This window comes from Nymphalis io, chromosome 11 (assembly GCF_905147045.1).
Source record: "Nymphalis io chromosome 11, ilAglIoxx1.1, whole genome shotgun sequence".
Lineage (NCBI taxonomy): Eukaryota > Metazoa > Arthropoda > Insecta > Lepidoptera > Nymphalidae > Nymphalis > Nymphalis io.
Window position 1 is genome coordinate 7,071,645 of NC_065898.1, and position 12,127 is coordinate 7,083,771.

General features: G+C 30.4%; 3 protein-coding genes across 10 annotated transcripts in view; 1 reads left to right on the forward strand and 2 right to left on the reverse strand.

Moving 5' to 3' along the window:
- Positions 1 to 2,677, reverse strand: part of LOC126771551 (protein split ends) — a 98,698-nt gene extending 96,021 nt beyond the window's left edge. For all 5 annotated transcript variants that reach the window (XM_050491464.1, XM_050491460.1, XM_050491463.1 and 2 more), the window contains exon 1: positions 2,333 to 2,677. In XM_050491464.1, the coding sequence (XP_050347421.1) occupies positions 2,333 to 2,415 (83 nt within the window). In that variant the 5' untranslated portion in view covers positions 2,416 to 2,677. The remainder of the gene's footprint in view (positions 1 to 2,332) is intronic.
- Positions 2,678 to 5,579: 2,902 nt separating this feature from the next.
- Positions 5,580 to 12,127, forward strand: part of LOC126771979 (iron-sulfur cluster assembly 2 homolog, mitochondrial) — a 30,926-nt gene continuing 24,378 nt past the window's right edge. For 2 of the 4 annotated variants that reach the window (XM_050492181.1, XM_050492182.1), the window contains exons 1-2: positions 5,580 to 5,905; positions 6,948 to 7,125. In XM_050492181.1, coding sequence (XP_050348138.1) covers positions 5,670 to 5,905; positions 6,948 to 7,125 — 414 coding nt within the window. In that variant the 5' untranslated portion in view covers positions 5,580 to 5,669. Of the gene's footprint in view, positions 5,906 to 6,947; positions 7,197 to 7,728; positions 7,748 to 12,127 lie in introns of those variants that run through there. The other 2 variants (XM_050492180.1, XM_050492179.1) reach the window with 2 other exon arrangements.
- Positions 8,159 to 10,433, reverse strand: LOC126771974 (uncharacterized). The gene is made up of 4 exons (XM_050492173.1): positions 10,183 to 10,433; positions 9,812 to 9,943; positions 9,149 to 9,278; positions 8,159 to 8,341 (listed from the first exon to the last, which is right to left on the reverse strand). Exons 1-4 carry the CDS (start codon positions 10,310 to 10,312, stop codon positions 8,239 to 8,241), a joined length of 495 nt encoding a protein of 164 aa, XP_050348130.1. The 5' UTR covers positions 10,313 to 10,433; the 3' UTR covers positions 8,159 to 8,238.

Below are 12,127 nucleotides of genomic sequence, written 5' to 3' on the forward strand. Positions count from 1 at the left end.
ATGTTCCCGTGGGGGAAACGCGTAACGCGTTTATCCAGCAAAAAAAAGGGTGCGACAGTGGTAAAAAAAGTTAATAATAATTGATTTTTGTGCATAAACAAATGACAGCAGTGTTTATGTGAAGAAATGTTCAAAAAATCTGAATCAAGTTTTTCTTTTCAATTTATTCCTTTACTTACCGACTTGTTACTTAAAATAATTATTTTTCACATTTGCTATGATGTTTGCTACTAAATAAAATGAATTGAATGATATCACATAAAGTAGCCGATGGGAAAAATGTGTCCCATATCAACCGAGGAGGGTTTACAAGAAGGAGGTTTTACAATTGGCAAATAAGTCGTGATTTGACGAATCCCCTAATTTTCCACATTATCCGTGCCTTACTTGAAGTAACGATTCAAGATCCAATCGTCTTTTCCCACAAACTTTAATCTGTTCAATAAAAAAAAAATTCTACAATTCAGTTCGGATGTTTAATAAAAAAAACTAAATATTTAACATAAATAAGATTTGTTGACAAAATTTATAAAAATACAGGCCTACAACAGAGAAACACTTTGCTTTATTATCTTATAATAATTATGAATATAATACGTCTAAAATTATTATTTTTTTTGTATTCGTCAGAATGTAATTAAAAATATTATACCAAAGGTACTGAGCCATAGAGAAGTGTACTAAAAAAATCGAATTACTACCACACGCGACATCATTTCGTTAAACGGCGATATTATTGCCGTTTAATAATAATCTATGTATAGATCGAAACATACATATCAAGATAGATAGCATGACTACTACCGAAATAACAAATTGAAATTTCCACCTAAACGAAAGAGTATCAACCATGCGCACATTTGTATGCGTAAACAAAAGAATTATATAATAGTGCACATAATATATAAACATGCGGTTTGATAACATGTAAATATTATTAATCGTTTACACAAAATTATAACAAATTGAAATTTCCACCTAAACGAAAGAGTATCAACCATGCGCACATTTGTATGCGTAAACAAAAGAATTATATAACAGTGCACGTAGCTATTATAATTTTCTAATTTAATCATGATGTTCACTTAAACTTCAAACCAAGATAACTTACATGTGCCCATATTCTATTTATAACGATCAAATCGTTAGAAAACTAAAACCGACACATGAACACACGCATGACACGAGACATTGAACGAGTAAATTAAAATGGCGGATGGCATGTAAAAGGTTCTCAAAATGTACGACAGTGTTTAAACTTTGAACTGTTCACCAACCTACTTAAATTTTAGTTTTTCATATTATTTTTTGTTACTGTATAAAATGTTGTTATATAAAAATAAATTAATATTATATGCACAATTTAATGATTTATTTAATACTTAGGATATTTACGACTACCCATGGTTATTTTGAACTTATATCTAATTAATCAGTGTTACACTGTTTTGTATTTAAATACGAGTTTTTAAAGATGTAACTCCTAAAAAATAAGTCTCAAAAATGTAACAATTTTATGTTTATTTGTATATTTAAAAGTTATAAGATCTCATTTCTATTGTAAGGGAGGATATCATGCCTTTCGTGTTATACTTTAATAATGTTAGAAAGATCTTTTTAAATTAGACAAATATTATATACTAAATGGTGCAATAAAATATTCGAATGTCTTAAAATTGTTATAATATGTGTTGTCACGAATTTAGCATTCAAGTTTACATTACCATAAATTAAACTTACATTGATATATATGGAATAGACCATGTAGAATTTATTTAATTGTTAGCTTTGTGTATATCATATCATAGTTTGTGATACTTAAAAATAATAAGCAGTTTAAATATATATATTGTTATACGTGTGTTGTTGTGACTTGAAAACGTACGGTCTACATCAAATTATGACGCACTGCAGTACATTGGCAGTGTAAAATCAGTTGGTCGCGCGTAGAAAAACCTTCATTCAGTGTAGTTTATATTAGCTATTTCATTTATTTTGTGTCATCTGAAAGTTAATAATTAAATCTCGTCTTGTAATGTTTTGTCATGACGTAAAACAAATCATGTCGAATAAAACGTCACAATTTTGTTATAATCTCGAAGTTTTCTTAATCCAAAATACACTCATAATATCTTCAGGATCTTCCTTCCCGACGAAGATAATCAATTCATGTAATCTATATATAAACATGCGTTTTGATGACATGTAAATATTATCAATCGTTTACACAAAAATAAAATATAATTAATAATTATGATATAGGGTCTAAAATATCGATAAATCATACGTTTTTACTTGGTATACAATATATATATATATACATATGACCTACCGTTTAAAGTGCTCTCTTATTCGATCTTCACGTATGTTATCGGGTAAATTTCCAACCCACAGGTGCCGAGTCTCTCTAACCATCTTGCTTCGAACTCCACATTAGGAATCATTACCCGTTCGCGTCACTACGTGGCAAAAATCAATTTTGCACACAACCGTGCTGTACACATTTTGATTAATTCACTTTCTAATACACTAACAACATCGTTTTGATAACACAAGTTGCACTTCGCGATAAAAAAACAACACTATCTTTCGCCTCACGACATTCGAAATTTCTTCACAATATACACTTCACTATAAACACACTACGTAATAGACGCGAGCGTACTCTTCGCAGCTCTCGAATTGACAGTGAAGCCAGCCTCGACGCGAGTTTGCCGATAAGCTCCGCCTTCTGACCGCTGCCGCGCAAAGTGGAGTAGGGTAACCCGCTGCGAAGTTATAAATTCCTTTTGAATATGAAATATTTCCTGAAAATGTCTTTATTTCAATACTATTGATTACTTAAATTTTATAATTATTTTATCGTAAAAGTGTCTGAAAAGGCTTGCTTTTAAATATATCTTTAAGTACCCATTACGAAAAAATAAATTTAATTTATAAAATATTTACCATCAATACTTTAGGCTAAAAATTATCAAAATATTTAGTTATGAGATTAATATATTAAAAATAATAATATTAAGATTAAAAAAAACTGTAGTGAATGGGCTGCCACGGTGGTCCGCTGGCCAGCTTACCCCGATTTCACCCATCCTTTTCTAATTGTTATATTGTTATCTCGCTTTAACTCCTAACAATCGACGCCAGTGTTGTATTAAGAAAAATATACCTTATATTTGGGTAAGTAAATCTTATAGCTTTTAACTTACAACCATTGAATTAAAAAAAATAGTCTGGCCAAGTATAAAAATCTTCCGTAAATTAATTTTGTGTCAAATTAAATTTATATTAATTAATAATATTATTATGCATAGTAAAAATATTAATATGCATGTCACAAAATTTTATATATTTAAATATTAAATTAAATTCTTTATAGAGGGGAAATGGGCTTCTGACGGCGAACTGGTAGAGGATAGCGATGCTACATGTTTCAATATCAATATTTTACGCCAGTATGTCGCTAGAAACTCAATTACGAGTCACACCACCCAGTGTTCCGTCCCGGTAACTGCTGCTCACCAGCTTCTCTCCTCTTCAGATGAACTGATAGAGAACAGGCCAACGTGACAGGAAGACTCGCCAAGCCAAAAACCCCTCAAAATTAATAGCACACCAGAACCACGGCCCTCAGTACCCAGCAGCCCCGCTATTCCTAGTTACGGCAGCGGCTACGGTTCCGGCGGGGTGGAGGGTGCAAAGAATCTCCGGACCGGTTGAATTGGCGCGCAAAAGAGTAGGCCTATGACCAGCAGTGGAGTAATGTGGGTTGTATATGATGATGATGAAAATTCTTTAAAGTAAAGTATCAGTCTGTACTGATCCTAATGCTGGGCTGCCTTCTCTCACTGATTTAGAGCTTATTGTACAATGGATAAAATCTTTATTGTTTTCAAATAGTCAAATAGAATTTGCATAAATTCGAGCGTATAATTTTTTTTCCAAAATATATTTAAAGAAAATACAAAGGAATTATGAAACTACTTTATTGCGAATTATTATTTTTTTTGTTAATAAAATAATCCTAAATAATTATAAATAGTAATAAAAAAACAATTTAATTAGGGAATAATGGAGTTTTTCAACATTTAGAAAAAAGGGAAAGGGAATATAAAACTGAAAAACTTATTATTAATCTTAACAAATATATATTATTACTACATACTAAATGAAACTATGTATTAATTAGATGATTGGGTTTTATGCAAGCCCGTCTGGGTAAGTACCAACCACTCATCAGATATTCTACTGCTAAATAGCAATATATATATTGTAAGCATATATATTGTAGCAATATATATATTATACTATATATAGTATAATATAGTATTGTTGCGTTCCTGTTTGAAGGATGAGTAAACCAGTGTAACTACAGGTACTAGAGACTCAGTGGCGTAGCTACCGCCGTATTAGCCGTATCAAAGATACGGGGCCTTCTAGGTACAAGGGCCCCGAACCCGAGTAAGCAAAAATTCGTAAATGTTATCCAAATTGTCACTTTAACTCTAAGACCATACGCTTAATTTCCCGGGAAAAAATGAAAATATTATACACATTTAAAAATATTTCTTTTTATATTATTATATTCGCGTGAAAAATAAGTCATCGCCGCAGTTAAGGTCAGATGTTAAGGTAGTTAACGTGGGGGGGGCCCCACCAAATTTTGATACCTGGCTCATCAAGGGCAAGCTATGCCAATGAAGGGAATAGGCATGATGACTGATTTTGAAATTACCTTCTATAATGTAGGTACACGTCACAATATAAGGAATAGTTAACATTTCTTACATCGCCATTGTCTATGGACGGTGGTGATCATTTAACATCAGGTAGCCCATTTGCCAGTCCACCTACTTGGAACATAAAAAAATACGATTCACCAATGGGAGTTTTGGAGGAGTTTTGTGTAAAATGGCAGAAAGATGATGATTGTTGAAGATGTCGATAAAACCTGCCGACCAATCAATATAGTGACATGTATTTCGATATATTTTATATATAACCTTGTTCTACACGTGCATACCTCTCCTGGCTTACTAGTAAATTAAGATTTTTGAAAACTTGTCTGGTTGTTCCCTCTTTATCTTTAGTTCGGTATAAGGTTTTACCTCGACAGCAAATAAAAACTTAAAACTACGGAAATTCCACAATTTACAAAAATGACCAACTTACTTTTATCGTAATACACATTTTCAACTTAAGAGTATGAATTTAAAAAAAATCCTTTCTTAGTACTTACATATGTTATATAAAGAACTCTTGTACATTTTTTATACTTCAATACTTATCAGCTTAGGCTTTTTGCCGTATGTTATTTAGTCAGTTTTAAAATTTTATTAAATTTAAGAGCTCCTTTTCTATGACAACATGATCATATGTTAAGCAGAAATTAAAGTTTTTTTAGAAGGAAAAAGCAAATTAAACGATATTTTTATCAGCTTCAATTAATTTTTTGCCAAGAATCGACACAAAACATAAGCAATACTAAAAAAATAGACTGTATGTGTGTATATCTTTAACTTTTAATGTTTCATCAAAGTTATACATTAAGAAAACTAAACTTCACACTGATATTGACATTTGACGTTTTTAATATTAATTTGTTGATAAATCGACTAACACGAAATGAATAATACACTTATATAAAAAAGACAAGAAAAGTACGCAAAATGTTTTTAAGGTCGTGGAAAACCATTAGGTCCGGCTATAAATATTATAAATATTTTTCTACCCAAACGGCGAATATTTCAACTAACGACGCAATTGTTTTAAGTGATAGTTGTGTAGAAAAATTAAAACAGTTATGTGACGGTAATGTATTTATGCGACTATGTGTGGAAAGTGGAGGCTGTTCTGGATTTCAATATAAATTTGATTTGGATGATAAACTTGCTGATGATGATAAGTTAGTTGATGTACATTTTAATTTTCATCGTTTTACATTAAAAGTTACATAAAATCTCAAATGTGTGATGTGATGAACTTACACTTCAAAACGTTAATATTTATTTATTTTTTAATTTACATGTTCTTTTTGATGAAATCATATCATTTTAAAACATTGTTTATTAATAAAAAAGAAAACCTCTATGTTTTGTAGTTATAAAACAATTATCTCTAATCTTGAAAATTATGGACCTTTTAAATTGTCCATGTTAAATTACAAATTAATCTAATTTCTTGTTTTTATGAATATACAAAAGATAAATTCCCTTAAGCTAGAGGTTTTAATTTGTAAATCAGGGTTGTTGAGTTTTCAATAAACCAGAAATCATGTTGTATACAATATACTTACCCAGACTATTTATCCAGACAATGAAATAATTAGTTTCAATTCTTACTTGTATGTAAGTTTCAAATTCACAAAGGTGGGTACTTCAGCTATACCTTTCTTATATCAATATGAATTAAAGCCACCTCATATGTTACTTAAGCTTTTATAACCTTTATAGAAGCCTCATAAAATTTAGTTAAGTGAATTGAATCTCTCTTTGATTTTTTTATGAGTATATTTGTTATTTCATGTTGCAGATACTTTTATTTGATAATTATTTCTTGCATTGTACAATTTTAATATTATTTGTTAATTAGTAAAAATAATATATTCATATTTTGTTATAAAAATGAATGTAGTGACATCTAATGTAGTGTGGAGTACACATGTTTTTAATTGCTAAATAAGCTAACATGTACAGCGGCATCTGTGATCTCATTGATATAAACAAATTCAATTTCATTAAGTATCACTTTCAAATAACATGTAACTTTTGTAATAAAATAAAAAAAATATTTTAATTTGACTTAGTGAACATTCACTAGAATGTAAATACTGATAAAAATAATTCCCAAGCTTTGGTTACCATTTATACATTAAATATTCATCTTACACCAGCTTACAGCTTATAGCCAGTGAATGAGTTCAATACAACATGCTTTTTTCCTTTCAGAATCTTTGAAAAGGATGGTGTAAAAGTAGTTGTGGATATGACCTCACTAGAATATATAAAAGGAGCAACGATTGATTATCATACAGAACTAATTCGATCTGCTTTCAGAGTTGTTCAAAATCCAAATGCAGATCTTGGATGTTCATGTGGAGCTAGTTTTTCTGTAAAAATAGAATAGGTTAGTAAAAAACAGTCACCTATTTATGTAAGGACAATTTATATAATAAATAGATAGAAATTTCAATGAAACCACTTTATTTATATTGTCCTCTTTTGTAAAATTAGTAGTTGTAAATGCTTGCTACATTGATAAGGCCTTTTCTTGCGGTGCTTGATTTGGCATAGCGTGCGCAAATATTGCAAATAGCAAATATGTTTTATGTCATCTTTTCCATTGTTAGATACTCATCAAAAGGGACAAATGAAGCATTTTATGACTGATGATGACTTTTTATTCTTAGTTCGATCAGCAGTATTGCACTGCTGTTGCCTTTGTGAAGAGGTTTTTAAATAATTATTGGGTTTAATACTAGTGCTAATGACGATAACGGAACTTGAACACGCTAAGCTATTTGAAGTGCCGTTTTTATACTCTAATTACATTCGTCAAGTATATACCGTAGTAGTAAGTAGAATGGTTATTAACGTTCTCTGTTTATTCGAAATGTAAACCTCCTTGTGCACCTTGTCACCATCCTGCGGCGATCGTCTCGCCGTTAGCGTGTTTACATTCAAATTAAGTATATCATAGTAATTACTAAATAATTCATACAACTTGCAGACAACGCGTCTGTGTGGAGATAAAAAATAGAAGCTCGGATTTGAAACTATTAACTAAAATAATATGAAATCTCATAAGTAGTTTTTGCATAAAACGGGTAAATATAAATAAACGGGCTTACCTCTTGTTTATTAGTATTATTTATTTTGATTGCATTGTTGGTTTATCAAGCCGGAGGTCTTGGGTTTTAAATCTCAGGTCAGGCCATTAAAAGACATTACACCAGAAGACTATTATGAGTAGGGCCTATGCTGGATACCCAACCCCTCACAGTAATTAATACATATATATGTAGAGTATTAAGAGATATTCGAGAATAAATACTTATTGTGATAATAATACCTGTACGCAATCAAATGAATTTTAAAATATTTTAACTAAAACTAATTCTCTGACTCAGCAATTTTTTTTTAATTGAAATAAAAGTTAGTACCTTTATAAGTCTTTATTATAACCAGTATTCATATATTATTGACAAGTTTGCACTGTTTAAAAAAAAAAACATTGTATTCAGTGAGACTGTGATGTATTGAAAGACGCCCAGACGTTATCAAGCTTGGCTTTTGGCAAGGTGATCGTAGTTTCATTCTTATTAGGGGAATTGACAGCAGATCTGAAATAATAAGAAAAATATGAATAGAAACAAATTTAAATAATCAAAAATATAATTTATAGGATATCTTCGATTTCAGTTTGTATAGCATTAAATTTGAGCTCGGAAAGATAACTTGGTACACCATATCTCTCGTACCTATTTATAGAAGATTATCGATATAATTCGCCCTGAAATTAACATATATTTGTTAACTTATAACTCACACACACTTTTAAAAATAACATGAAAAACCACAGCTTTTAGAAGTTCTTTTTTTTATATAGAATAGGAAGGCGAACGAGCATATAGGCCACCTGATGGTAAGTGGTCATCAAACGCTCTTAGACATTGGCATTGTAAGAAATGTCAACCATAGCTTACATAGCCAATGCGCCACCAACCTTGAGAACTAAGATTTTATGTCCCTTGTGCCTGTAATTACACTGGCTCACTCACCCTTCAAACCGAAACACAACAATATCAAGTATTGCTGTTTTGCGGTATCTGATGAGTGGGTGGTACCTACCCAGATGAGCTTGCACAAAGCCAACGGTTCACTTAATTGTAAATTTTAGACGGTTTGCCTTAATCATTGGCAGGACTTTTGGTTAAAGCGCAATGATTATAAAAGTATATACAATTTTATGTAATATATGCATAAATCTATAGAGTATGGAGGCTTATTGAAGATATTATTAAACTTTAATAAAATAACTCAATATTTCATATTGAGTATGTAATAGTGCGTACTATAATACCTACCTGTTAATCTTCCAATGTATTATAATTTTTTAATATAAGATTACTTAAAAACGTAAAACTCACTGCTGCAAGTCCGCATTAAAAGGCAAAGCATCGTTGATTTTCTTCACATTATGAGGAGAGTAGCGATTGTAGAAGCCCCAGATGCTATTCATCAATTTGCTATTGTACTTTAAAGGGGTGAGCTCCATAACTGTAAATGAAAACAATAAGTATTATATGTATTATAATGATAGAATAAGTTCTTATGTTTAATGATTTAGTTAAATTGTATTTTAAAAACTATATTTTAAGGTTTAAAGTAATCGAATGCTATATTTAAAATAAACGACGCTTGCAAGGACTTCACCGTGTCGATGCTTTACATCAGACAAGTCAACTTTCAAACGCTGGCCTTTACATCTTTAAAAAAAAGTATTGACCAATCGCACTTTTATTTTGTATTAGGGGGCCGGGGACCGCGGTAAGGTGTGATGAGCACAGTACAGATGGATATATAGCTTAGCTCGGTATTGCTTTTATAATTATACTAAATGTTTACAAATCACTATTAAAAAAAATTTTAATTTGACACGTGCAAAAGCGGGACATAGGCATATTATGAAAATAGCAGTGGGTAATACGTATGATCTTTTTTAGATAAATCTTTTTGTTGTAAGCAAGACGTATCTGAAAAAAATATTTATAATTTTGTATAATAACTAAAATGATATGAGTAAATCTTACGTTTAGTGTGAAAGTATTTTTGCGGTTCCACTCCTTTCTTTATATTAGAAACTTTCATATCACGCTGGGTTTCACGAATCCGACCAGCAGAAAACGCTGATGGAGGAATTGAAGCCATACTTTCTTCACACGCTGCAAAAATAATTAATTGATACTTTATTATCATACCGAGAAACATTATCATAGCTAAAATCATAATTTGATGCCATGTGCAAGAGCGAGTATTCCTTAGAACAATGAATAGGAACATCATGGATTAAAAGCAATATTTGAAAACTATCGTTTAAAAGAACATTTCTTATTAAAAAATCAATTAATGTAGGTAGTACCTAGGTAAATAGATTAATGGTAAATAACATGTCTTAACTTACCTTTACACACTTTAAAGAAAATCGTATTAAATGTTATATTTTTAAAGACTTCAATCTTTACAAAGCCTGAAACAGGGCTATCATAGAAATCGGTGGGATAGAACAAATAATTAGCGCCAGACAGCACCATGAAATCTATTACTTTCGAAATTTAGACGGAATCAAAATACTAGGCAGCGGCCGCAGTCTAAAGAGCACAAAGACAAGTGGAACGATACGAGTCTGAGATAGCACTGCTCAAAATGGCTGCGAAGTGACCCCCTCGGTGTTATCGGTGTCTAGCATTATAATAGGTCACTTTATGATAACGTCAAATTTACGTCCACAATATCGGGTAACTATGTATGTTTATTTTATATTTAATGCTTGTGCCTTATTGGTTTTATTGTTTTTATCTATTACTTTTGTAGTGACATATATTGCTCGTTTTTATATTGTTTGTATTTTATGTTTTTTTCATTTCATTTTAATAAATGTAATGACAATATTTTTTAAGGAAAAAATAAAAGTAATGATTTTTATAGTAAAGTATGCCGTAGTAAAACAGTAATAATCCAGTTTACGTAAAACAATTTTTCCAACGGCGTTTTATCAAATTAAGTTTAATAAATTACACTCATTCATATTATATAATATATACCCGTGTGATAAAATTAAAGAAACGATTATAACAACTTATATGTAATTTTACTTTTCACTTCAGTCCTTAGCAATAAAATAAAATAGTACGATATTGTATCGCGTGTAATATCTTGACCTGCAGGTCCCTGATCTAATTTGGTTTCGACTTGAAGATAACTTACAAGTAATGACCGTCTGTTAACACCAATAAATTATCTGAAATGTAGCTTAATAAAATTATAATAAAAGATTCGGTGATATTTGCAGGATGCAGAATTCTAAGAGTTGGCTTGTTAAATAATTAATTTGTAACAGTGCCAATTTACAAAAAAGGTGATTGCAAAATTTCATTAGTCTATATTTAATTATGAGTTAATAAGTCGGCAACTGTCTTACAACCTACAATATAGTTTGCATAGATACTGGTCATACAAAGGTAGGTAAACAAGAATAAAATTTATGGCTGGCGAATGAACTTTATCAAGCCGAGGAAGTAACGTTAGCGTTTACATAATCATTATTTTATTAAGTTCTGTTATATTATGTTTTCCCAAAATAATATAATTTAACATAAGTACGCTTTTGTCTTCACTTTCCACTAAAACCATATCTCTACTTTTTTTTAGTATTTTATTTAAGTTACCTACAAAAAAAAAAACAAATCAACGTTTGTCCTCATTTTCAATTAATACCAAATCGTTACTTCCGTAACTGCCGATTGGTCATTTATTTTTATTTAAGTTACACAGTAACAATAAATATTGATACAACTACAAATTTAAATGATCCTCTTGGTTATCATTTATCATTGTTATTGTAAAGAATTTAATTTTTTTTTTACATTTATCGCGTAAACAAATAATAAACATAAGATATGTGTACCGAGTGTAATTTTAACTTAATTGTATAAAAACAATTATAACTTTTAAATAAAGAACTAATTACGTTAGTTCAGTGCCGACAGTTACAATAATCAAGTTTATCTTCATATCACGCAACCTTAATTTAAAAAAATTGTGACGTTGTTAGACGTTTTATTTGAATTATTTGTATTGACAAAGTTCTTAGGTTTTACAAATTTCCATTCGAGTTAATCTCATTTGACGTAAACGATGAATGCGTCAGGCGTTTGGATCCTCATTATTTGAACTTTATATTGATCTTAGGAACATCATTGCATCATGTGAATGAAAAGGAAATCTTTAGTATATTATAGGCGAGTATTCTGTATAACATATATAATATCTTTAATAAAAGTATCGCAGAGGCGACTTACCATTGACCATAAAAGTATTTAATTTGAAACGACTGATATACGCAACAA